The sequence below is a fragment of the Syngnathus floridae genome, chromosome 1 (assembly GCF_059516105.1).
Source record: "Syngnathus floridae isolate MCC-2025c chromosome 1, RoL_Sflo_1.0, whole genome shotgun sequence".
Classification (NCBI taxonomy): domain Eukaryota; kingdom Metazoa; phylum Chordata; class Actinopteri; order Syngnathiformes; family Syngnathidae; genus Syngnathus; species Syngnathus floridae.
In genome coordinates, this window is record NC_142413.1 from 3,269,083 (window position 1) to 3,294,021 (window position 24,939).

General features: G+C 45.5%; 4 protein-coding genes and 1 long non-coding RNA gene across 9 annotated transcripts; 1 reads left to right on the forward strand and 4 right to left on the reverse strand.

The window, feature by feature from the left end:
- Positions 1-85: 85 nt before the first annotated feature.
- ccl36.1 (chemokine (C-C motif) ligand 36, duplicate 1) lies at positions 86-948 on the reverse strand. The gene is made up of 3 exons (XM_088383704.1): positions 788-948; positions 606-717; positions 86-539 (listed from the first exon to the last, which is right to left on the reverse strand). The coding sequence occupies exons 1-3, from the start codon at positions 855-857 to the stop codon at positions 446-448; spliced, it is 276 nt and encodes a 91-aa protein (XP_088239830.1). The 5' UTR covers positions 858-948; the 3' UTR covers positions 86-445.
- A 166-nt stretch (positions 949-1,114) lies between these two features.
- tbc1d14 (TBC1 domain family, member 14) lies at positions 1,115-9,885 on the reverse strand. Its single transcript, XM_088383604.1, has 14 exons — positions 9,404-9,885; positions 8,086-8,788; positions 6,786-6,909; positions 5,217-5,341; positions 4,649-4,731; positions 4,455-4,572; positions 4,258-4,364; positions 3,626-3,706; positions 3,475-3,563; positions 3,300-3,371; positions 3,096-3,224; positions 2,904-3,013; positions 2,126-2,384; positions 1,115-2,049 (listed from the first exon to the last, which is right to left on the reverse strand). Exons 1-14 carry the CDS (start codon positions 9,450-9,452, stop codon positions 1,993-1,995), a joined length of 2,106 nt encoding a protein of 701 aa, XP_088239730.1. The 5' UTR covers positions 9,453-9,885; the 3' UTR covers positions 1,115-1,992.
- Positions 5,583-8,884, forward strand: LOC148403387 (uncharacterized). The gene is made up of 2 exons (XR_015860041.1): positions 5,583-6,966; positions 7,103-8,884. It is a non-coding gene; the product is annotated as an uncharacterized LOC148403387 (long non-coding RNA).
- Positions 9,886-13,062: 3,177 nt separating the features above from the next.
- Positions 13,063-20,350, reverse strand: kiaa0232 (KIAA0232 ortholog). Of its 5 annotated transcripts, none has more exons than XM_088383584.1 (8): positions 20,062-20,350; positions 17,844-18,323; positions 17,630-17,770; positions 17,080-17,149; positions 16,917-17,001; positions 13,478-16,826; positions 13,301-13,403; positions 13,063-13,225 (listed from the first exon to the last, which is right to left on the reverse strand). In XM_088383584.1, exons 2-8 carry the CDS (start codon positions 18,084-18,086, stop codon positions 13,209-13,211), a joined length of 4,008 nt encoding a protein of 1,335 aa, XP_088239710.1. In that variant the 5' UTR covers positions 18,087-18,323; positions 20,062-20,350; the 3' UTR covers positions 13,063-13,208. The 5 variants fall into 5 exon arrangements, with proteins under 5 accessions (XP_088239710.1, XP_088239677.1, XP_088239691.1 ...); XM_088383551.1 differs by having other exon boundaries at positions 17,844-18,393; XM_088383565.1 differs by lacking the exon at positions 20,062-20,350 and adding an exon at positions 19,802-19,950 and having other exon boundaries at positions 17,844-18,393.
- A 3,187-nt stretch (positions 20,351-23,537) lies between these two features.
- Positions 23,538-24,223, reverse strand: LOC148403389 (protein S100-G-like). Its single transcript, XM_088394977.1, has 2 exons — positions 23,975-24,223; positions 23,538-23,695 (listed from the first exon to the last, which is right to left on the reverse strand). The coding sequence occupies exons 1-2, from the start codon at positions 24,125-24,127 to the stop codon at positions 23,564-23,566; spliced, it is 285 nt and encodes a 94-aa protein (XP_088251103.1). The 5' UTR covers positions 24,128-24,223; the 3' UTR covers positions 23,538-23,563.
- Positions 24,224-24,939: the final 716 nt, after the last annotated feature.

The window sequence follows — 24,939 nt, forward strand, 5'->3', positions numbered from 1 at the left end:
GCTCATAACAACGTCTTGGAGAATGGAAAAGTTCTATTCATCATTCATATAATTTCATAGATTAGTTGAAATGAAGGGAAACTGATTTACACGATTAGTTTATTGGAGCTCCATTGACAAACTACGAGCCCCCTCAAAGTTGGCATTCTCATTGTTAGCCAGCAGATGGCAGCATTGTCCGATAAAATCCCGTCAAGCGCAATGTCAGCATGTTATCAAATCTAAGATTTATCACTTAGCAATTAAATGATTTAAAAGCGCAGTTAATTGAAATGCTTTGATTTCCTACAACCAATCAGACTAGATGGATTCTCAATTAAAAACAAAAATCAAGTGGACTAAAACATGGCACATGACTTCTTTTTGTTGTTTGTGACAAAGTAAAGCAGAATAACTAAGTAGAGACGAGGCGTTTCACAAAAATGCAGGCTGGCAGGCGCATCCTTCAGAAGCTGGATTCGTCCAAATACTTCATGATCTTCTCCACCCAGGGCGTCGTCGGGTTGGCGCAGATGCGAAAGTTCCTTTTGGTCATCAGTCTGCCAAGGATCGACAACATTTAAAGATGCATTCATAATCGTAAAAAATAAAAAAAATCAACTTACATGACTCCTACTGAGGAACATCGGTTGTCAGTCACATAATATGACTCGAAGTGTTTAGGGCTCAACTTTCTTGGGTAGTAGTCAAAGCAGCATTCTCGAGGATTGATGGAATCTGGCGAATGAAAGCAGAATGACGTGTGGCTCGAAAGAACAGAAAGGCAAAAAAAATGTTCAGGTCTCACTGTTGCCGAAGACGGCCGAAAGCGTCACAGCTGCCAGAGAGCAGAAGAGAAAGATGTGCATGCTCTTCATGATGCTGCCTTGCGGAGATCTGAAGGATGAAAACAGTCACGGTGTTTCTGAAGAAGACGCGCTCAGCTTTACATTTATATACACAACACGGGACTTTCTGTGGAAGAAGGGTGGGCACTTGTGGTTTTGACACGACTTTTACATGCTTCCGACATCAAACTTTCCACTCTGCTTTTAAAGTTGCAACGGAAACCAAATGATACACGTGGTACAAATGGTCTTCGTATGTCAATCAGTGTGCAATATAACAATTCGAATATTTGCAAGTCCTTTATTTGGTCAAATGACAAGTTCGTTGCGCTCCAACGGTCAGTCCAAAGCAATAAAAACCCAAACGTGGAGAGGACAGCAAAATTAAAGACATGAGAGTGCAATCGAAGTTTACATTCAATTCCGTGGATCAAACGAGTCATTGTCGCATGTAACAAAAGATTTTCAGAGGGACGCGTCTCATTCTGGAAACACACACACACGGGTAAAAATACACATCTCCAAACTGAAGCGAGCCGGAGGGATGACATATGATGTACCCGAAAGGCCCAATGTGCAAAAAAGTGTTATTGCAGGTCTGTGGTGGGTTGCTGTGCTTGGGGGAGTGCAAAACCACACAGACAGCTTTAAAAAAAAAAAAAAAAAAAAAAAACCATGATGTTTCCTGTTAACCCACAAATTTCATCAAATTGAACAATGGTCCTAAATTAGAAGAAAAAAAGAAAGTGATACCGCAAATTCTCACCGCCGAAATGGAAACAGCTTGAAGGAAAAGTGCTACATCTTTACCGTAGCAGTTGAGATGAACAAATGAGTTCGACAACTTTTTTTTTTTTTAGCCCCTTTCGATAAACACACACCTCACACAAAACAAACACGGACGGGCTGAAATGCGGAATGAAGTGGTTAGTTACGATACGTCGCGGGAATATTGAAAGGCAGCTTCTGACCTCGTTTGCGGAGGATCTCGACATGTAACATACAAGAACCGAAAGTGATAACTGGCATCTTGGTGGTCCCATGGGGTCCGGGAGTGTGTCGTCTTGGTGAAATAAGGCACCCCTGCTCCGTTCCTCACGACGTAGCTCCGTTAAACGACTCGAGTTCCGTCTTTTTTTTTTTGCTGCTGCGTTTCTTCCGCGCGTCAGCGCTTCAGAACCGGACTGCCTCGCTCCGGATCTTTCTGTAACGTTTGCAGAACCTAAAAAAGGACACAGTCTTGTCAAGAAGATCATCACGGATCAAAAATGAAAATAATATGAAGTGTGTTGGTCTACCTGCGCCCACTTCCTGTTGCGGCTGGTCATGTGGACGGCGGCGATGTGCTGGAAGAGCTGCTCGGCGGGGACCAGGTCGGGCAGGCGGGTGAGGAATTGGGCCATGTGAATGAAGTCCATGTTGGTCAACACGTCCTGGAAGAGGCGCAGCAGGCCCAGCGCCGTGCGGAACAGGAACTCGTCGCCGTCTCGGCAGAAGACGTCCCACACGCGAGACGCCAGGTCCAGTGGGAGAGACTTACTGTACAAGGTGAAGATCCTGGAAGGGGATTGGATTTTACTTTGAGTATCAAAAATTATCCTAAAAAAAAAAAAATCCATATTGATCGGCCCTAATATTTCAGTGCCCAAGTCGAATCAAATAGTTTGTGGCAGCAGGATGTATGCAAATGGAGTATGTTTTCCAATGACTCTTTTTAACTGAACTGCAAAAAATTATGAAAATATCGAACAGAAATCCAAATGTGTAGTCAAACAAGTTCAACTTGAATCGTTGGAGAGCATTTTAGGTTAGCCTCTACAATTTCCTCCCAAAGCCAAACACTGAGTATTATACTAAACAGTCATGTTTGATGTGTGAAATTCAAAACGGAAATTTAGGAAGTTTCAAAGTGACACAAACCCCCGCTGACAACCCCCCCCCACCCCCACAAACAAACATTTCCTGTTTTCACAGCAACTCAAAAGAGGCGCCTGAAGGCAGACGCCATGAGAATGTCACAACGGAAGCATTTTCAAGTCAAAGTGTTGAGAAAGAAAAAAAATTAAAATGGCTTACCAGTCGATCAAATAAATATCAGGGGTCAGGTTGTTCTTCTTGAAATGTGCAAAGAGCTTTGGTAGGTTTTCCTCAAAGAACACCTCAAATGCAGCAAAGTAGGTCAACATCTGCGGGCGCAGCAAAAGAACACATATGAACACGACGCGTCGTTCCTGACTCGATGGTGAGCTCATTTTGGCGTGCACCGACAAGGCTGTGGTCCACGCGAAAGAAGGCCATCTGACAAGGTTTGTTGAGCAGGTTTGCAAACGCGATGAAGGCGTCGGCCGTGTCCAGGTTCAGGATGAGCACTGCCGCTATGAACGACATTCCCTGCACCTAAGCACAACCATCAAAAGTCATCAAGACTTAACAGTCCTCAAGGACTTGAGAAGTTGGAAAGGTGCTACTTACATAGCCGACATCGGGCCGGTAGCAAGTGTAAGCTCCCAGAATGCTGTGCAGCACGTCATGATAGGGCCCGCCCTTGACGACATAGAAGACAGAAATGATGCGGTCACACGTTCGGGCCAAAAAGTGCCATCTGACCCCCGCCCCGAGGGTGGGGAAGCTTGAGCCTCCCACCCACCTGCTGGAAGATGCACAACTGGGGGAACGTTCTGGAGATGTCCAGCTTGATCAGCTCCAAGCTTGACTCCCGATTTGATGAGTCCGCATCTGGGGGAAGGGCAGCAGAAAGGTATAATCCACCAGTTTCGGTGTGACTTGTCCGTCCCTACCTTGGCTTTCCGCCTCTGGTGCGCTAGCTGGTGTGCTCCTCCACTTTTCTTTGGCCCGTGCCAGACAGATGTTATAAAGCTCTGCGGGGGCAGATAACAAGGACGGTCATTATGGTGATATGGAGCTAAAAATGTACTGGGTGGATTTATTTTTTTTTTAATCAGTCTTTGATCAATAAATATTTTGGGTCTGTCTCTGTGTGTGGTCTGGTAGCAAATAGCCAGAGAGATTATCTTCTAGAAGATCTAACGAGGCTCTGCATGGTCTCGCTCACTCACTCCCTCCCTCACACTGAGAGTAACTGAAAGAGTTTGAAAATACAACGTCCTCTTGCCATCTGTTTTTTTTATTTTTTTTTTAACAAACAAAAATCTATAAGACTAAAGTGTAATTGCACATCCACCGCAGTAGGTGGCAGTGGTGCTCACATATTTTATTTTTTTAGCTTCAGATAAATGGATGGCCTTCAAATAATTGCTGTTAAGACTAAAAAGCGATAGCGATAAAGTTATTATTTGCCTGAAATTGATCTATTTTAATTGTTTGTTGTCTTTCATGTTAATAAGGATGCAACGTTTTGCAGAGGTGTACAAATTTATAATCGCCATTGTCAATAACTGAGCACCAGTACCATGCGTGATGTTGAGTTCGTTGCCCACGGCCAGGCTCCACACTTTGCCTCTGACACTGGGCGGGATCCCCTGCCACCACAAGTCCCTCACTCGTCGAGACGTGCACCTGCAGAGGGGAGGTGAGCAAAGAGGTCAAAGGTGATCTCGAGTGACGACGACTGCGATGCTCTCCCGACGCGACTCTTCAGTGACTAACATGGCGCTCCAGTTGGGCAAGATCTCCTGGTTCCAAGTCTGAGCGGCCGAGCCGATGCTCTCCTCCAGCTTGCAGCGCTCCTCCAGTTGCTTCTTCCTCTTCTGGGCTTCCTTTAGCTCTACAACGGCATAGGCGTGCTGAGACACGAGGGGAAAGGATGCGAGCGAAAATCAAGTGTTTCGAGATCACGTTACCTCGCTTCTTGGCCTGGGCCACCATCTCTTCGTATTGCTGCCGGTGTTTCTCGGCTTCCTCGGCCGGCTTGGCTGGAAGGTTACTGGAACGTGATTGTACACGTAGTGATTAGCGAGTAGGTAAGCCAAGTCAAAAATGCCCTTTCAAAAATGTAAAGACAACATTAAGACATTTTTTGACCTGACTTCTGCTTTAAGGTAGGTTATAATTGCAGTTAAAATTCATGCTAATTCACATTAGCATTTGCATGGAGTTTTGCATGCTATGTTAGCATTACGCTAGCAAAATGACAGTGTCTGATTCAGTTTGGTAGTTCAATATTTTTGAATTCTCTTTTGTTTTATGTGTCGTCTCACGGCGCTGTAGAAAACTTTTTATAAAGTTCGCTGTAGTGTTCTGAGTCCACGAATAAGGGTGGTGAGATTTGTCTAAGGACAATAAACACAAAAAATGGGAAAGAATGTGAGGAATGCGAAGATAAGAGCCACACTAGGCTTTCTTTCATCATCCTTGTGTAAAGTGAAACCGATAGCAGCTGAAGACAAACACGGCGGCGCGTTTACGTACGCAGGTCTGTCCTCCAGTATGAGAGCGGTGGTGGAGAGCGGCTCAAAGTCCAGGTTTTTCCTCACATTCTGCCTGGGGGACGTCAGATTGCCGTGTCCAGCTCTGCCGGTTTTTGTTTCATATTCCTGGGAGAGAAAAAAAAATGGCAGACTTTCTGACCTTGAACAGCAGACAGGCGCTAGCCAATCGCACATCGTCTCATGAGCGCGACTGTAAATAGGTCAAAAGCAATACGATCGCACGCACACACATCTGTGTACGCGTGCTAGTTAATAATGCAGGCCGAGTGATCGGCGTACAACTTTGCACGCCGGCACACTCTGAACGTGCTCGACGACTGATGACGTTTGATTTTTTTTTTTTTGGTCAGGCTATGAGAGGCAAGAGGACAAATCTAAGAGGAGTGGATTTAATAATAGCCATAAAAGCCTTCAGAGGCACTAAGGGTGAATGGAAGGTGCAGTCAAACAGTAAATATGTTGTAAAAGGAGCCGGGCGCACTTTGACGCCAACACGTGGAACGATTTTTCAAAACAAGCCGCTGTTACAGTGACGTAACGTTGAAAATAATAAAAGAAAAGGCTCTTAATAACACCGTGCTAGCCAAAAGCTTTTCTTTCGACAACCTTGTGAGTCATCCACCTGCTACAAGAAAAACAAAGCACCTTCAGGAACTCAAAGAGCCCATTGTGTGAAATCAGAGGCATCCTTCCGCCTCCCTAGCCGCTAGCTGGCTGGCTGGCTCCCGACAAGCACAAGGCTCACTCACCATGAACGCAGCCGTTCCGCGCACGACGACGACAGTCCTCCGTTGGGATGGGGGGAAGGATTGAGCTGCAAGTGTGCGTCTCGGCCGAACATTAGCTAAACGCCATAGCCGCTCCCGAGGGGCTCGCTACTGGCGAGGACCGGCGGACGCGGAGCACGGTGAGACGGTCGAGGGACACGCCCCGCGTCGGAAAAGATGCAGTGGCATGGCGGCCCAGCCTTTGCGCGTCTCCCTTCCCCCGCCTGTCTAAAGAGGGATGCTCACGCCAGCTGCTCCGCATCGGATCTGGAGCGAGCGCTGTGTGTGCGCGCGTGCGTGCTTTTTCCACCGCACTGAAACGCCGTCGGCTCGGACAGCCTTACAAATCGATCCCAGAGAAACAGATTGTCCAAAAAAAAAAAGTAGCAAGACCAAAGCATGATTCTGCTTTCTTAATGAGGACCGGTTGTGCCGTCTTTAAAGTAGCGGCACAACAAAAGCCTTGAAATCTGATCTTTTTTTTTTCCCTTTGTTAACCGATTCCTCAGGGGGGATATGAGGTTACAGTGACGGATCAAATTGTGAAGTCCAGCGTGAGTCTTTTGGTGCCCGGGGTCGAAGGCCGAGATGAATTCCTTCGCGTCAGATACATCCGTAAACAAAAGTGGGCAAAACAAATAAATACAAGTTGGTGGAGAAAGCTAATCTAATAATTTCACAGCTGACAAAGTCCTTGCATAACTATGTGTGATCTTATCGCTAGCGAGGAGTCATAAAAGCACTTTATCATGGCATTAAAGACGTCCAAGCTTTCAAGTTACCTTTTGAATTCTTTTGGGGTCCTTGATGGGGACCTCACGTGGTGGCACCTTCCCGAACAGCTTCCATCCGGCGTCCCGCTGCTCCACTGAGCGACTGTCCTTCACTTTCCTAGCAAAGAGATTCCTGAAAGAACAACAACAACTTATGTGAGATAGATTGGCCTGATGGCAGCAGTTTTGAGTAAGGATAATATGCAGTCAGAAATTGTCTTTGAAGGGATCGATGTCTGTCTTTTTTTTTTTTTTTCCCGCTAAGCGACACAAAACCAGAGTGCCAGACACGTGACTTTTTTTTTTTCCTTTCACGTGCACCGCAGAACAAATATTGACATTCGGGCAAGCTGAAGGGCGGCGGCGCTTCCGAGTGCGGCGGTAGGAAAGTCCAGCGTTGCTGCCGCTTTGCACCGCACGAACGCGGAGACAAGCTGTGACGAGCGAGAGTAAGCCAAATACACGACGACATCAAAGCGCTGCTGGAGGCCGCGACAATAAATCCGAAGAATAGCGTTTGAAAGCCAGCGGTAGTCGCCACTTCATCGACTTGTGAGTAAATCACAGCGAGTGACAAACCAATCAAATAAACCCAAAATGTCCTCCTACCAGTCAAGGTACAGAAGGAGCGACGGAGCGGTCATCCTGCTCTAACAGGCTCAAATGAGTGTACCCAAAAGTTGTGAAGCCAGGAAATTCGGTAATGAGCGCAGAACCAGAGGTGCGCATTCCATAGTTCTTGTCCATGCAGTGAAATGTCCTGAAGGAACATTTCATTCCTAACAGCTCCACCCTTTGCAGTGGGAGGGTGGAAAAGTCTGAAGGGCAGCGAGAGAATTTTTAACTTTACAACGTGAATGACTGATAATAATAGCACAATACACTGGATGGGAGCGTGATGAGAATCGTGAACTAGGGTCACCGGTGGAACCCCGTCAGGACAAGGCCAAAAGCAATAAATGGTGCTTCCAAACATACCAGGCGAGTGGAAAAGGATTTGCGCTGATTAGACCGCTGCAGTAAGATTAAAATACATGAACAGGGTGCTGACTTTGGTTATTTAGGGTGCACGTGAACCGACACTTTAATAGGATTCCTTCGTTATTTGCTTTGCAAGCGTTGCTGCTTTGCGTGTTAAAGGAGCAGTTAAATAACGTTAGCAGTCAAATGTAAAACTGAGAATTGCATTGCCTGTATCGCCGGGATTAGCTTGATGCTAACATGCATGGATGCATTTGGAACATATTCCCCTCAAAAAAATAAGATTTACTTTATCCTGATTTTACTAGTCCAACAAAAAAAGACTTACCTCTTGAACAAGCTGGTGAGCGATCCAAGTTTCTTTTGCCTGCCATCCTCTTCTTGTCTCATGTCTCCAGTGGAGAAAGCTTGGAACCGACCATCGAGGTCCTTCGAGCATTCCGGCAACGAAGCAAGCTCCACGTCTGAGAAGGGAGCCATGCAGCCGTCGTCTGTCTCCAAGGTGACGATGGCGCTCGAGTCGGAAGTGACGGTGAAATGCACGATGTCCTCGTTGGACACCGAGAGCTCCGTGCTCATGCTGGACACGCTGCACACTGAGACGTCGTCGCTGCGGTTTAAGGTTCGGTGGCCCGTGGCGCCGCTGGGCAATCTGAGGCCCGGGCTGAAGAAGCGGGTGTTGTCGTAGCCGCTGCGCGGGAAGCTGGACGACTTGGGCACGCCGTTGCCGTCGGAGGGGTCGTCATCTAATGTTAAAGTGGCGGGAGAGTCTAATCCGGTGAGATCCGGAGGGTTGAGCTCCAATGTTGGGATGCCAGAGTCCTGGGAAGTCAGACTGTGACTGTCTAGGTCGAGACTGAGCTTCTGTGGGTTGCTGTGGAAAACCGAGGTCGAAGGGGGACATGGTGTTGATTCACTTTGAAGCACCGTGCTCAGATCAGAGATGTGCTGCTCGGAGACATCGTGATGACTGGAGACAGACAAGCTTCTTACTGTGCAACCATTCTCCACGATGACTTGTCCGGAACCACCTGAGAAATAGACATTTCCATTTAATGTGGAGCAATATGATGTCACATCGATATTTTGGTGTAAGCTTAGCCTCTAATAGATTCAATCTGACATTGCTTATTGTAATTGTGATTTATTATTTATGTAACAAAACACAAAAATAGGACCTTGATAAATTAATTGGCAGTATTAGAGGTGGGGGTAGGTCGCGAATAAATTTTCCAAATTCACTTAGCTCGAAAGCATGTAAACACAATGGAAAATACTATTAGCAAGCTAACACTTAGCATTGATTTGCGTTGTTGAAAAGCAATATTTCTCAAAAGGTGGAGCAACATGTGGACAGACAATATTATGACAATTCTTCTGCAATTAAAAAAAAAAAGTACTCAAAACAATATCTTTTACGAGCTTTTTAATCAAGCAATATAATATTTTTACGGTCTATCTTGTTTCTTTTCATTTGGGTTAATGTCTGATGATTCTTAAGTGAAATAACGATTAAGCAGCTTTCAAGACACATCACGTGCGTTGCACTAAGCTTAATACAAGAAGTCTACTTACTGTTTAAGGATATTTCAAAAGCGCTGTGGTGTTGTCAGTGTAAATAAAAGTGTGTGTTTTAGAAAACCTACCACCCCGGCTCTCCGTCCGACTACAGTCACAGTGGATCGGGTTCGCCATGGGGGCCGCTCGAAGCTACAGGTGGCCAGCAGTCGTCCGCGGGCAGCATCGCTCCATGGTGATGCGGAAACTACTATCACCTCGCCGAATTCTCCTCTTCGCAGTTTGACGTGGACAAACAAGACCACCGCGAGGTCATTTAGCGACGGAGGGGTGAAGAAAAAAAAAAAAAACACTTGGAACGGAACTCGCTCGCTTTTACGTCCACTTGTCTTTAAGCCGAGCCTCACTGGGAGCGAAGCGGGGTTGGACCCTCTTGAAGAAATATGAACACCTCCCTGGTGTTTGGTCAGCAACGCGAGTAGAGGAAATGAATAAGTTTAGTCGGTTTAGTTCTCATCTTGTACCTGTCTGCCTGTTTCCGCCGCCATTTTAAAACAAACTTGCGACGGGGTGTAATCGAGCCCGGAGTGTTGACGTCGGATGGAGTCACCTGTCCACACCACAGACATAATTAATCGACCTCTTAAATACTCATTTATTTTATTTGGTTTTGTTTTCAAATTATGTTTATTATTAAGTGCCTTATTTCAACATCAGCTGTAATGAGTCTTTAATTTTCAATTTTCTTTACCTTTGTTATAGTTTTTAGCTTCAATTTCCCGTTTGTTCGCACAATGCATACGTGGAGGTAAAACAAACCAAGATGATGTCATACTTGATCAATGGCGTCATTCGTTTTGCTATTAAATTCTTTTGCTTCCGCTTGTTTTATTAAAATGTCATTCTTCTTCACGGTCAGCTACATAAGCAGCTGCACTTTAATTAAATTTAATTAATTTAATTAAATTAAAATCGCGTCCTTCATTTGCAGTTACAGCACTACTTTGACCCAAAAAAATTTTGTTAGTGTGACGTCTAAAATTCATCCATTGGTTTACATTTTTCAAATTGATGTCAACAGTATTATTGGTATATCTGGAGTTGTAAATTACAAATTTGTCAAATCAAACTTCATTATATTTACATTAACACAGCTAAAATTGTTTAGAGACTGGTTGGGCATATTTTATTGGTGGTGACGCTCAGTCTGCCCTCTGGTGTTCGGTACTATAAAAACATCAAGAAAAAGACGGGGGGAGAAAAAAGGAGGCAAGTTGACATTGTGATATTTGGTCGACCCTTTATTAGATGTTAATGAAATCCACAATGAAACAAAATCATTTACTCAGGGTGTACATAAATCAGAACACACACGGCTACTTCGAGTGAGATTGGGACAACCAAGAGGAAGGAATGAAATGACTGAAAACTTTTCAGTGCTGGGTCATCCCCCCAAATTAAAAAAAAAAAAAAAAAAGACCCTCACTGAATGCATTTTTTTTCTTGCCGTTTCTTTTTCGTTCAAATGCAGCATAAGAAAATGGAAGAATTTCACGGAGAAAGGTGAGACGCGTTACTTTCAACTCAGCGCTTCATGACTTATTTTTGATGACGAACTCAAACTTTGTCATAAAGAGACCACCCATTGAAACGTCGGCTCCCAACCACAACACTCCAAACTGTCTCAAAATACCTTCTGACTGATCAATCACATCACTCATTTTTGATACCCCCCCCCCAAAAAAAAATGTGGACTGACTTTTGCAAGCTGTATTTTCAGACTTCCTTTTTTTACCCCAGGCGTCCAGTGAAAAACAAACAAAATTTGACATGATTGACTTTTCTCCACATCCCCTTGAGGGCTTACAAGCGCCAAGGCATTGCATAGAAACCTTGGCGGCTTTTGAGAAGCGTGCCACTTGACATTGCTTACGCAGTCTTCAATGGCTTTCTCTCTCTCTCTCTCTCTCTCTCCCTCCTCTCCTAAAACTATAACTCCAAATAAAACCAGTCATCTCTGTGGCTTGCTTGGAAATAATGTCAATGCGTAATCTACAAATTGACCCCCCCGCCACATCTGATTGTAGATCACATTTATGAAAGTGTATGAAAAAATTCCTGAGTGTCTGATGACTGCGAAAGACAGGCGGGCGAGACCCCGAAATTGGCGTTAAGGTTTCCAAACGAGGAAGCCGTTTCGAAAAGCGGGGCCTTCGACCTGCCATGCGTTATGAACACTGCATTGACACATTCATTTCCAAGCAACGGCGCACTGATGGGAAGTTTGTGCTTGAGAATCATGGTTAGGATCTTATTTTAAAAAAAAAAAAAAAAAAAAAAAAAAGCCTGGCCAATTTTCCTTCTAATGAAACAAAATTGGGAAAGACAGGCAGCCTTACTAAATGCTAAACAGGAAAAAGCTTTTACCCTGCTGATTTTTTTTTTAACTGTATTTTCAATCAGCAACACGCAAGTCGCAACAAGGCTCAATAAAATACACTTGAGCCATCAAATCCAATTTGTTTTTTTGTTTTTTTTAAATGTATTTGCTTTTTTTGTTTTGATTTGAACAAACTTACATGCGTACGTATTCACCATTCAAGTTGAATCACTTATTGTGTTCGTTGTTCACGCGCATCAGAATATGACTCAATGCTTCAACAAGATAAATGGACCAAATAAAATGAGATAAACACACCATACGTTGAAAAAAAACAACAACCGTACCTTGTAGTGTAATTATGGCATTTTGTTTTTTAGGTTTAACCATGTTCATATTTGGTTGCACCAACACAAACTCCACACGGAGAGTCATTTGTTTGTTTTGCCCCGTGACTACGAACTGAAAAAAAATGCTTCTCCACCATTCAAAAAGTTACATTAAAGTGAAATAACCAAATAAGAAAAGTACAATCAACAGTAATCAGGGAAAACAATTGTCTCCTTTTCATAATTTTGGAAGAAAAAAAAAGGATGGATTCAGACTGTCTGGACTACAAAAAAAAAAAAAAAAAACACTTCCGTATTACTACAGCCACATTATGAAAAATATTTATAGCACCAATGTTGAGTACAACAGAAGTAACAAAAGGATTTATTTTAAAAAATAATTAATCATCTTCAGATATTTTTGTGGGTCGTAATTTTCATTTTTTTCCCCTTGCCAAATTATTTCAGAGAATCGCAGTTTGGATCGGTATGTGATATTTATTTTTTCCTCTTTGTTTTTGCTCACAAACCATACTCGAAGTCTACAACTAAGCTTTCGAAAACTCTTTTTTTTTTCATACGCTGGGGCAATTCAACTTGACGAAAAAAAAAACTGCACACATTCTCTACTTCTTTCATAACAAACTAAAGAAAATAGAAGCTCACCACGAAAAAGAAAAAATCTCAACATCTGGTCTTTCTCAAGAAAAGATGGAGAGTAGATTGCGGTTGATTTATGCAGCAATGCGGTTTTTGTTTTTGTTTATATTTTTACTAGGGGGGGAAAAAAAAAAAAAGGAGTGAGACTGGCCGGACAAACGCACATGCACAACCATTCGCGTGCAACCAACTATCCAGTATTGAAGTTGAAAAGCAAGGTGGTGGAAGCAGAACTGAAACAAAAGTGGTAACCTCGTAGCTGCATCAGATATTCGAAATGGAAATCTGGCATCATCACTCTAACACACTTTTTTTTTTTCATCTTATTTGAACGTATTTTGTCACCCCCCGCCAACCTGATTGATTACACAAGCACGGAGTTAGTAAATGAAAACTCAGCAGTTACGCTCGTGTCGGCGGAGTCGGTGGAAAGCGAGAAACGAGCCCACGTTAAGAGGTTTTTGTGGCTCTTGAGATGAACCTGAATAAAAAGCTGGTGGCGGGCGGTACAGTCGCCAAAACTCTGCAACCTTGCCAACGCAAGTCCGGTGCGAAATGAAGAACTCAAATGTTGCTGCTCCCTAGATGGGGGGGGGGACAAAAAAAAAAAAAAACTCAGTCACGTCTCAAGACTTCGCTGTGTTCTGGAGGCGTACCTGTACACTGTGATCCGGGGAACAAGGGTGGGCAGAGTGTGTTTTGCCACCAGCACTCATCGTCCTGGTTGCCGCTCACTCCCTGTCCACTTAGCAGAGGGAACTAAACACAAAGCGGACCAAAGCGTTACGCGATAAGAGACGGCTCGCGTGGCGCCGTCGGGTAACGCGACTCACCTCCGGCACATCTCTGACAAAGTCGTACGCGATCCCGTATTTGGGCATTTGGCCCGCCGTCGCGCACGAGTAGCTCGGTTTTTCCACCGGAGACTCTTCTTTTTGCGACGGAGCGGCCGAGGTGTCCGTCTGCCCGTCTGCGGTTGATCCGTGTTCCGCCGCCTGGCAGTCCAAACATTTTTCTTGCTCGGCAATGGGCAGAAGGACGCTGGGGCCTTCCTGCGAATCCAGAGAGGTCTGGGCACTCTTCTCCATGCCAGACTTCTTCAACCTGGGCAGGAATTTGCCAGATTCCAGTTCGGACTTTCCATAATACGGGCCTTCGCATTCGGCGTCCTCCTCGAGTGGTTTGAGATCGGCTTGAGGATCGTCAAAAACGTCCACCGGCGCCAGGACGGGGAAACTCGCCTCCTCTTTGTCGGTCTCGGCCTCCGAATCGCTCACTTCCCCGGGAGACAACTCTGAGGCCGATATGGGCCGGAAATGAGTCCTGGGGGAAATGCGAATGGCCCGGTACTGCGTTTGCTTGATGCCGTAAATTTGCGGGCAGAAGGCTTCGCTCTCCGAGTCGGAGCAAAGGATGGATTTCGGCTTGAAGCCCGGGCTGAAGGAAGCCATGTCCTCAGGCTCAAAGGAGCACTCCACGTGAAGGACTTGCGAGAAGGGATTGTTCAGGTCGAAGGAGGCAAACGGGTACTCTAAACGTTGCTCCTCGCTACGCAAGCCGTCGTAGGATCCCAGCAAATCTTCCCGGAAGATGAAAGAGAATCCCTTGTTCAATTTGTCTCGGCTCGCCGCCACGGCGCGCTCGCTTTGGCCGAAGGACACGAGGGGCCTCCACAGGCGCCGGTGTCCCGGAGCAAAGCAGCCGCCCTTGTTCACCAACACGTCTGCGCCGGCGATTGTGAGCATTTCGGAACCGGAAGCGGCGCCCGCCGCCGCCGGCGACTGCAGCAAGCCGTGCCGAGATTCGTTTGGTGGCACCACGGGCCAATTCTTATCGCAGCTCAACGTCGCGAACTCTCCGTACACGCCGCCGATGATAAAAGACGTTCCGTCTTTATCTGATCTCAAGTCCCAGGGCTTGGACGGAGTCATATAATCCCCGGCGCCGTCCAACTTGGAGAGTTTGTTTTTGGCCAAGTCCTGTTCTTGGTTCTTGCCCTCCCAGAGGTGGTACTCGGAGCGCTGCACAGCTTTTTTCTGAGGCGGCTCGACGGGAACGCCTTTGGCCTGCACCTCCGGGCAGCTGCCGCAGTAAGCGCCCGAGTCTTCGGAGAAGACATCCTCTTTCATTTTCTCGCCACCTTGCCTCGCCGCTGCCGCCGACTTGGCCTCGCCGACCGCGGACCAAATGTCTTTGATTATTCCTGAGCTGTACTCGCCCCTTTGTCCGTTTGCGTCGTCGGAGAAAACGCTCGTGCTGTACGGCTTCCCCTCGTCCTCTTCCAATGCTATTCCGCAAAGGGACTCCAATTTCGATTTTTTGGTGTAAGTCCGGCAGGATGCTGTGCAAATGCTCGCCTCCTCACATTTGCGCCCGGAGTCCTGTTGCAGGAAGTCCAAGATTTCATCCTCCAGATATGTACCAGAAATAGGAGGGATGATACAATCAATTTCATCAGAGCCAATCGGAGCGGCGGGGTCCTCGGCCGCAATATTCCCGTGCTCGTTGTCGGAACGAGTCTCCTCCGAATGCGACCACGGACTACAAGTCCGAGTTGAAAGGTTGGAGCAGTGTTCAGTTTCATCAAAGGCACTATTTTTGGTCCATATTAGCAAACGAGACTGTTTGTTAGCTTGCGGGTCGAGACAGCTACATGAGTTGGCGGCGGCGGCGTTGCTTTCTTGAGCGACGGAGAACGAGTCGAGGGGAAGGGAGCGAGTGGGACTGTCGTACTGCAGCTCAAAGAGAGAGAAGCACGAGGAGGAGTTCAAGCCGGACGGCTCGCCGGCGGTCTCGGCGTTTCCCGACAAATTGCGCAGGGTCAAGGAAACGCTATCGAAGAGGGGGGAGAGCCGAACGGGCGAGTCGCCCAAGAAGCTTTCTCCGTCGATATCGTCTGAAGTCGACGGCGAGTAACATCCACAGACTTGAGCCATGCTGTCGAGATCCTCCACGAGGAACCCGGACGATCCCGGCGCTTCCTCCGCCTCTGCCCTTATTGCACTATTCCCTTGCTGCTCGAAGCCATCTAACACTAAACGAGATTCTCTTTGCTCGTTGCTTTTTCGTCGAATCATGCTGAGGATCCGACTCTCTTGTAACGAGTCTGAGGCACTAGTATCCAATATGGATTGATAAATATCAACTTCGTAGAAGTCGGTGAATTCTGGCAGATGCTTGTCATCTAAATGTCCACCATCCTCTGGCTGAGGGCAGCTTGAGGTCCCGACGAGCGGCGCGGCGGCGGCGTCCTCCTCGGCTTCGCCCGTCGCTTCCACAAAGTGGCCGTCGACAAACGAGCCCGCGGCAAGGTATGTTCTCTGGTAGCTCTCGTTGGCCACGCAGATTCCCTGGATTCTCTCCGGCAGCGAGGCCGCGTCAGCTGACGAGGCAAAGTCTTCAGGGGATCCTACTTTGCTTCGGTACTTCGTCTCCAGCTTGCTTTGCTCGCTGCTGAAAGGTACAAAATAGTCGGTGATGGGCTCCGTGTACCAAAGCGGCTCCTCCATATATTCCTTTGCGTTCCTGTCCTCCACCCTGATCTCGTCTGCTGGCGGCCAGACCGGCTCTTTGTGAATCTCTTTAAGGGACCTCCGGTTCTTTTTGTAAAGCTGCAGCGGTTTGCCCGTCCCCCCCGCGTTCCGTTGCTCCTCTTTGTCGACAGCCTTGGACGCGAGCCTGGGCTGTCCGCTATTGCGCTGTCTCTTACTCTTCCCGAGCTCTCGGGATTTGTGCCTGACCCTAACCGCCTTGCTTCGGAACGACTTGTCGCCCTGGTTGCCGCTCGAGCTCGAGCCCCCCTCGCTAGAGCCTGAAGACCAGGACCGGGCCCGGTATTTGCCCTCGGACCTGTGTCTCGCCTGTCGCTTGGAGTGGACCGTGTTCTTCTCCTCTGCCGCCGCGCCGCCGTGGTATCGGTTCTCTTTCTCCTTCTTGCTTCGGCGATGCTGGCCTCTCTCGTTTGCCACGCCCGTGATGGTGGCGCAGGCTTCGGGGTTCCGCTCCTTGGCAGCTTCGCCTTCGCTGTTGCAATCTTTTGGGGATGACGTGTCCGTGCTGGTCTGCGGAGCGGCCGAGGATGATGAACTGGAGTACGCGCAGGCCTTGGCTTTGTTCCACACGGTCATGATCTCTTGGAGACAAACAGGCTTCTCGGACAAAGGTGGGAAAGCTTCATAATACCTGAGACCCAAAACGAGAAGCAAAGTCAAACGAGCCTAGTGGTTTTTGCAGGGAAATGTTGAAATATCGAAAACTTGTGACGCAACTTACATTTCCACCTGGTCCTTTGAAGAGGGGGACTCGACTCGTTCGGGAGAATGAGCACCGTCAGACTTCTTTTGGATCTGTTTTTCCTCTGTAAGACAAAAAACATGAAGAAGATATGCACACACAATTGCTTTTCATGAGTTCTAGTACACACAATCAAACAAACCTTTCTGTTTGTTTTGAATGTCGCGAAGTTTGGAGCAAAGCTCCTCAACCAGGCTTTCGATTCCAGAGTTCTGAAAATGCACAGAAAAAAAAAAAAAAAAAAAAAAAAAAAGGACATGTCGGCTTTAGTAGTGTCGTGAATAAAAAATGAAAAAATTGAACTCGGGTCATCACGTTATTCCTTTGTGACTTTTGAGCAAAACAAAACGTAACCCAACTTAACGCTAGCAAATATCTTATAAGGTATAGTTTGCTCTAAGACGATGTTTGCCTTGACATCATCGTGCGAATGCTGGTCAGCAATCCCACGTAGCATGTGCTGGTTAAAAAATAGACAGTGCAGTCTAGTCCGCTCCCCAGAGGGCTTGTTGCCAAGACCCCCCCCCCCATACAGCGGGTCCGGACCCCTATAACTTTTACGAACTCGGATTACGCCACATAGCTAGCCGCGCCTCGACATTCACGTAGCGCTATTAACTTCAAGAAGAAGTTCGAATATGTATTTGGAGATATTCTCCAGATACAGGCGGCTCGATCCGAGCAGCGCTTACTTCATCAGATGCAGAACGAAGACATTGCACCGCCGCTTGTTTCTTCATTTCCTCCAGACTCAGGTCGGTCCCTCCCTTCTTCTTACTCTTGCCCCATTTCTTGCCAGGTCCCTTCTCCCAGCCCAAAAAGATGTCGTTCTCCTGCCAAACAAAACGTGGACTGTTTGAGCGCATAGCAACGAGCGTGCAACAAGGTCATATCTGACGACGTTACTTGAAGGTAGTCCTGCAGGTCATAGTCGTAGCTGTCGTGCAGGAGGAGGCTGAGGACGTAGCGGGTGTAAATCATGGCGTCGATCCCGCACTTCTCCAGCTCCTGGCCCAGCCAGCTTTGCACTGGGCCCAGCGACTGGAGCAGGGACATCTCTGAAGCGGATAGTGGGCCGGCGAGCGGGTAGAGGCAAGAGAGGTTCTCGGGAGGAGCACGACCGTCTGAATCGGTGCTCACGGGACGCATGAGACCTCAGGTGTTGGTGATTCTCAGGTGGACTGGCATTGCGATGAGATGTTTGTCGGAGATGAGCGAAGAGAGAGCGGGACCTCTGGAAGGTTGGGCAGATCACTCCAGCGAGACGCTCCGAAGGGGTTCTACGTGAGGAGGCATGTGGGATTCCTTTTCCCCTTTTTGGTTGCTTTCAGCAAAAAAGGGTGGTTTTACTCGTCAGGCATAGCTTATGGTGCTGATGGATCTCATCTGCACAGCAAAACACAAGCGGTGTTTGCGTCACACGTCCATGTTGCAACAATCGCTTCACCAGCACCACCTGAAAAACGGCGAGAAGACTTATCAGCGGCTCGGAATACTTCTCAGCGAGTCTTCAGCAAGGAATATATCACAAAAGGGTTATTCAGAATTATACAGCCTGGAGGCAGACGGCCAGAAACAAGTGCTTCTTACAAATACGCAGTTTAATTTAAAAAAAAAAAAAGCAATATCATCTAAGCATTCGAATCGATTTTGGAACGCAACACACGTTAATGTGTTAATTAAAAGGGAAATAATAGACAGCAGTGACGCTGCTTCGGTTGAAAAGATGAGATTGTGATGTTTCCTTTGAAAGCAAGTGGCAAAAAAACACTTCCCTGTCAGGAACATGTGTTTTGGATCCTTACATCAGGTACATAAGAAGCAAATGGTGGTTGCCATGATGTGATTCGCTTATGTAGCTGTCAATCAAGGAAGGCCTATTAAGGGTTACCCATTGTGAGGCGTCAAAAGGGCAAAGCTAAGAAGCTTAACTGTGTGCAGCAGCCCAACACAGTTGCATGAAACTCCACGACTTAAATTTCCTCCGCTGGCCTAAACTAAATGCTGAAGGCTTTGGCACTACAAATGTCCGCATTCCAAAATTTCCCACTTTTCCCAGAAGTCCATTTCTCCAAATTCCAGTCACATTTACAAATCCGTGAGATATATTTGGTATTTCCCTCCAGCTTCCAAATTTCTTTTGCCTCAAACAATTCCAACTCCAAAATATTGGGACAAGCTGAGGGGGGAGGGGGGGGGGGGACTTAAATGTTCACACTAAATTAAGATATATTTGACGTGCTTATCTCGTTCCTCCATCTAAATTTGAGGTCTCATATTCTACATTTCAACAATCGCTTCACTTCCACAACATTTACATGTATTTTGCACATTCCTAACTGCCAAATATGATTGAACAACGTTTATAACTCAACTCGTGCGCCACTCTTTTTTTTTTTTAGGGGGGGGGGGAGTTCGGACGCTGTGACTAATATTTTATTTAGCTCGCAGCATACTTCAACTTTGTACATCGACAGCCTCCGGGCCCAAATACAATCCAACCCAACAGTATCTTCTTTTTAATATGCGATTTCGACCAGTTGTTGCATAAAACAACATCTTATAATGTGTCCGTATTGGTTTGCAGTCAAACGAGGTTAGCTGGACCACCGACCTTTAATGTTAGCTCACCAGCTAATCACGTTGCACATCAAGCTAGGTCGTCTGGTTCAATCGCCCAAGTCATATCGAAACACAAAGGTCACTCCCGACAAGTCCGCGGCTACTTTTTACGCGATATTTTTCGCTTTCACTTTGCCGTTTGTCCGGCGAATGACTTGATCGTGCTCGGTGACATTCGAGCTCCCGAGCGCAACCGTCAAGCTAGCAGGGGCGACCCGGTGACATTAGGCCAAGTGGTTTACTTGAAAGTGGGCCACCACAGCATCCAAAATGTTGCGGGAGGTTAAAAAAGTGTGCGATCCGATCGGAGCGCCAGCTTCCAAAGTGGGGTCGTTGTTGCGGGGACGAGGAGGAGGAGCTGCTCATGGACGGCTAAACCGTTGAGGACTTGACAGTTGCTCTCTTCAAAAATGTGCGCCATGTCGTCACACAGTTAAAAGCAAACAACGCGCGCGGAATAAAAAGCCACGACAACACACGAACGACGAGCCGCTCGACGTACCTGCGAGCGGGCTGAAGAGGAGAGGAACGCCGACAAGGGAGCGGCTACTTCTCTCTTGCTGCCGTTCCGAGCTCGGGCTCTGGAATCCGCTGCGGTAGCATAGCGTATCATGGACGCCGACGGAAATGGCGCTGTTTTCACGGCCAGTGCCACTTGAGCGGCGACGAGGAAAATGGCGACATTCGGGCTCAAGCGCGCGGAAGAGCGCTCCGTTGAGGGTCAGCTTGCGCCAGAGCCAAAATGGCCGTCACAAGAAACCAGTTTCAGTCAGACGACGGCGCTTCATGCGCCACCTCCTAAGTTGGTATCTAGGCAACGGGGCAAACCTCCGCCGTCCTGTTAACAGATACGGGCTCCTTCCGCCAGGGTATTGCATCAGAAACACAAGTAGTACGTACGCCAAACACCGGTCATCGTCATCATCATCATATACATCATCATGACGTCGTCGTCATCACATTATCATAATTCCATTTGGTCTTTAATCAATTCATTTTATTCTTACTCAAAATTCGAACTAGAGCTAAACATACGTATCATGTGTACCCCAACAGTACCCCGATGTGCCATATGATTTTTTTTCATGTTTCTCCCTAAATATTTAATACTGAGGAAACTAATCAAATTTACTTTAAATCAAATATAAATCCATTGTGACTAGCTAGAAGAGAATTTCCAATTGATGTGATTGGTAATTGCGTTTTAAGCACCTTTAAAAAATATCATTTATGGGAAATTACTTTTGTTTGAGAACGAGCTCCCTTCTACTTATAAGTGCCTCTTATTTTTATCCTCATTTCTTTAGTCATACATTTTTAAATAACCGCTGTTGCACAATTGTAGCTGTCTTAAGTTTCTGGGAATATTGTTACTATTTTTATTTTTGTGGGGAAATCACCACCTGACCTGTCAGGTGGCACGCTTCATGTGACACAATGACTCAAGGCCATAAGTGGCTTGTTTTGATTGTTGTAAAAATCAACCACCAAGCCAAGGTCTCTTGTGGCTAGTTACCAGGGTAACTTGAGTAGGTATTGACTCACGAGTCTGATCTGGATCTGGCATCCCTGCAGCCTAAGGTCAATAAAGGTCAAACACCTTATTGATCGCGAGCACCACACACAGATGCGTGATGATGAGGACACGTGGCCTTTGCCGATATATATCTGCAAAAACAAATCACTCAAGTCCAATAGATCGCAATGATTTTTTTAAATCGATTATGAAGCGCAGCACTGCTCAGGGACGTTCACTTTCACAACACGTGTTCATTAAAATGATCCATTGGAGCAGATGGCATGTAGTTCAAGGGTGCCCGGTAAATCCTCTTCGAGGAGTTTTTGTGACAGGAACCAGCAGGTGGTATTCCGTGGCAAAGAAAGCAAAACAAATATTGTTTGGGAAATCTCCAATAAAAAGTTAAAATGTTCAATTCTAGCTATTTGTTATATCCACCTTTGTAACGACATTATATAACTTTTGCTTCTTACCTACTGATGCGGCCATGTTTTTTTTTTTATTATTATTTGCGCACTGGCCAGCAAATGGCAGACTTTGGACGACAATGACTCTGCATTATAAAGTCAATCAATTACCAACCAATCTCATCAGTGGCTTTTTATTGAACAAAGCAGCCAGTGATCATAGCTGTTTAGCATCGAAAATCCACTCAGGCATGCAGAAAAAAGTCTATCACTACCCCTCAATTTGAGTTTGATCTTGATAAAGACATCCCAGGAGCTGCATTTGTGCACAGGGTGTCTGATATAGAAGTTGAAAGTCTCCTCGTCATGTGATTGTTGTGAATAAGTGGGCCACTCATTCGAACTTTAATTACGTCACAGTTAAAGCGCCGGGATGGGGGGGGGGGTGATTGCGTCACGTGGCGCACAGAGTATGCGTTATCAGGACATTCCATGCGTGCGTGTTCTCTCAATGCAAAACCTTTGCGACCCCGTGATGCAACGAGCAAAGTTGTTTTGATAAACTCACGTCTGCGGCGTCGCCGTGACAATTCAAATAAGAGCCTTTTTGCAACGTTTCTGAACTAATTGAGCGGCAAGGAGGCCTGCTGTATGTGGGTCAAAGGTGAGCGCCTAAGAGTGGCACCTTTGTGTTTGCGCTACGACCACGGGAACAGCATGACTTGACCTGAGTCAAACTTAAGTCATCAATTTTAGGATGCTAACCTCCATCCTAACCTGTTAAATTGTCACGCCCAAAAAACACAGTTAAATTTTCTGTCAAACTAAACATAAAACAAAAGATACTGCATCCCACTTTGTGTATTAAAAAAAACAACACATACTTACCCTTTCAGTTTGTTAGCTAAATGCTAACGCTAATTAGCATCTATGTGCCATTGCAAAAAGAATGAACACAAACTACACTAACTACTCAGTCATATGTTCTTTATCCTCGGCATTCCAACTAATTGAAACGTGTCTCTCATACTGCCCCCTGGTGGCCACATGAGAAGGCACAACATCGCTTGACTTCAAACTTGACTTGCTTGACTTTTTTTCCCACAGTAACTCCATTGTTAACACCTCAGACATAAATATTATTATTTACACATACAAATTATGAGAACAACCCAACATCCTGTTTGACGGAATGCCTCCGCAATGGCAGCTTGAAAGGAATCTGCGGAATGGCAGGAAGCACCATAACAAAGGCACGCAGGCAGTCAGGTGACCCATCTGAGCAGACAGGTTAAAGGTGAGTTTGCTACCCGATTGTCTATGACAGCACACCCAGATTGACTCACAAGTTACTCACCAAACAACTACTTTACACTTTGACCTCCTTTATGCCAAACAAGACCACAAAGAGAATCAAAGTGTTGTAGAAAGTCCTTTATTGTGATCACCTTAATCCCAGTCAAACCCGTGTAATGTACACCGCCCACACACAGAAGGAGAAAAGGGTGAGGTTGGTGACCTCACAAGCCGATTAATCTGATTTTTCATTTGATGCAAACTGGATACTCGCCGCTAGAGAGCAGCACAGACACCCTATACAGAAGTGTTGGCCAGGGTACATATTTGAAAAGTCACGCAAACAAACTTAAAAAAATTATAAAAAGTATGTGATGAAATTATATTATATTAAAAAAATTATAAAAAAAATGTGATGAAATTATATTGTCTGAATTTACTCCAATTTACCAACACTAGTGGTTTGGGTAGAGTTAGCAAGCGAACCATGATTCAAATGAATGAGCTCAAGTGCTCTGGTTTTGTAAGTCTTCCAACATGTAAAGTGTTTTTTTCTGGAACCGATTTATAGCCTCTAATGATCATAAAAGGAGAAGTCATGGTTGTTTTCTGAGCTAATCTACTGTGAGCATATTGTTTGTTTGGCTTTGCCTCATTCACTTCCTGCCTCGTTCAGACCATTTAGCTTGTTTGTGGCTAACATTTTCCCCTACGAATGTTCATTGACGCAATGCGTGTAAAGAAATGACCATGACATTTTCATTCAAGTACTGAAATCAGTTTTATTCAGCGCAAGCCGTTTTGAAGATGCAGGCCAAGCAGGACATGGCGACCATAAACTCCTTGAAGTCCATCTCGCCATCTCCATCAAAATCCAGCAGAAGTGTTTGCCCCTCAGGGTTTCCCTGTGCTGCCTAAATGCATGAAAAAAAACTATAAGTGAGGGAAAAAAGATGCTTAAGAACTAAATAACTGTGATTTCTGATTTATTAGATTCTAATAATTAGAGCATGAACTATTACCCACTTTTCCTTGTTGAAGCATTATAATTACTGTCAAATTGATGCTAATTTCTATTAGCCTGTCTTTAGGGTTTCATAGTATATTTTAGCATTAAGCTAAGATTTTATTTTATGCAAATTTTTTTTTACTTCACTTCATATTTGCTCATATTGCAGTGATTTGTGACTTACCTCAAAAAGTTGGGGTAGCTCTTTCTTTACCAGCGTCCCGACTTCTGTCCTGTTCAGCGTGTCCTTCCTCCCCTCTGCACTGGCGTATTCATCAAAAACTTTGCAGAGAGCAAAAATGGCCAGCTCTAGACGAGTTGCTTTTAACTCAGACATTTTGGAAAGTGAGAGTCACCAGAAAGGATTTGCAGGAGACGAATTGCTGGAGCTTGTTTTATACCTCCTTGGTGGAGCAAAGGTTTCCTTGGGCTGGGACCTGTTGAGTAACAATCAGGTTATTCTGGTTGAAGTATTTTTTTTTTTTGAGGTATTAGAAGTATCATAAACTGGAAATATAACTGTTTATCATTTAAAGTACAATTAAAGCACAATTTTGTTCTTTGATTTGAAATGAACATTTATGTTGTCTAAATGTTCAAACAACACCCCAACAATGCCATCAGAACTATAAGAAAGAGCAAAACTAATAAATATGATTTAAATATAACAAATATATGTAAATATAATATAAATATAACAAGAAATATATATAACAAAAATAATATAAAAACAATTTAAAAAACACGCAGCACAATTTTTACCTCATTGGCCATATTAACGCAAATCGCATTGCGCAACATGTCAGCCATCTTTGATCTCCCGTAGAAATACATTGATAGATGCAGTAGTAGTTTTATTTGGGTAAAGTGAGGATAATAAGTATTTGTGGTTTGGGAGGGTGCTGATTAAATTTGTTTGCTGGTGAACAAGAAAAAAAACTTTTCAGATTAGCGCCACAGACACAGTTTCATGACCTTTATACATGTTAATCTTTGCTGTACTGTGTATTTTAATATTGTGTGATTGAATGCATGTAGACTGAATTATTTTCAAATACGTATCAGAAACGAACTCTGCATTACCTTTATGGTCTTCAATGATGGAAAGAAGTTAAACCGCAGGTGTTTGTGGAAAATATGTCATGAACG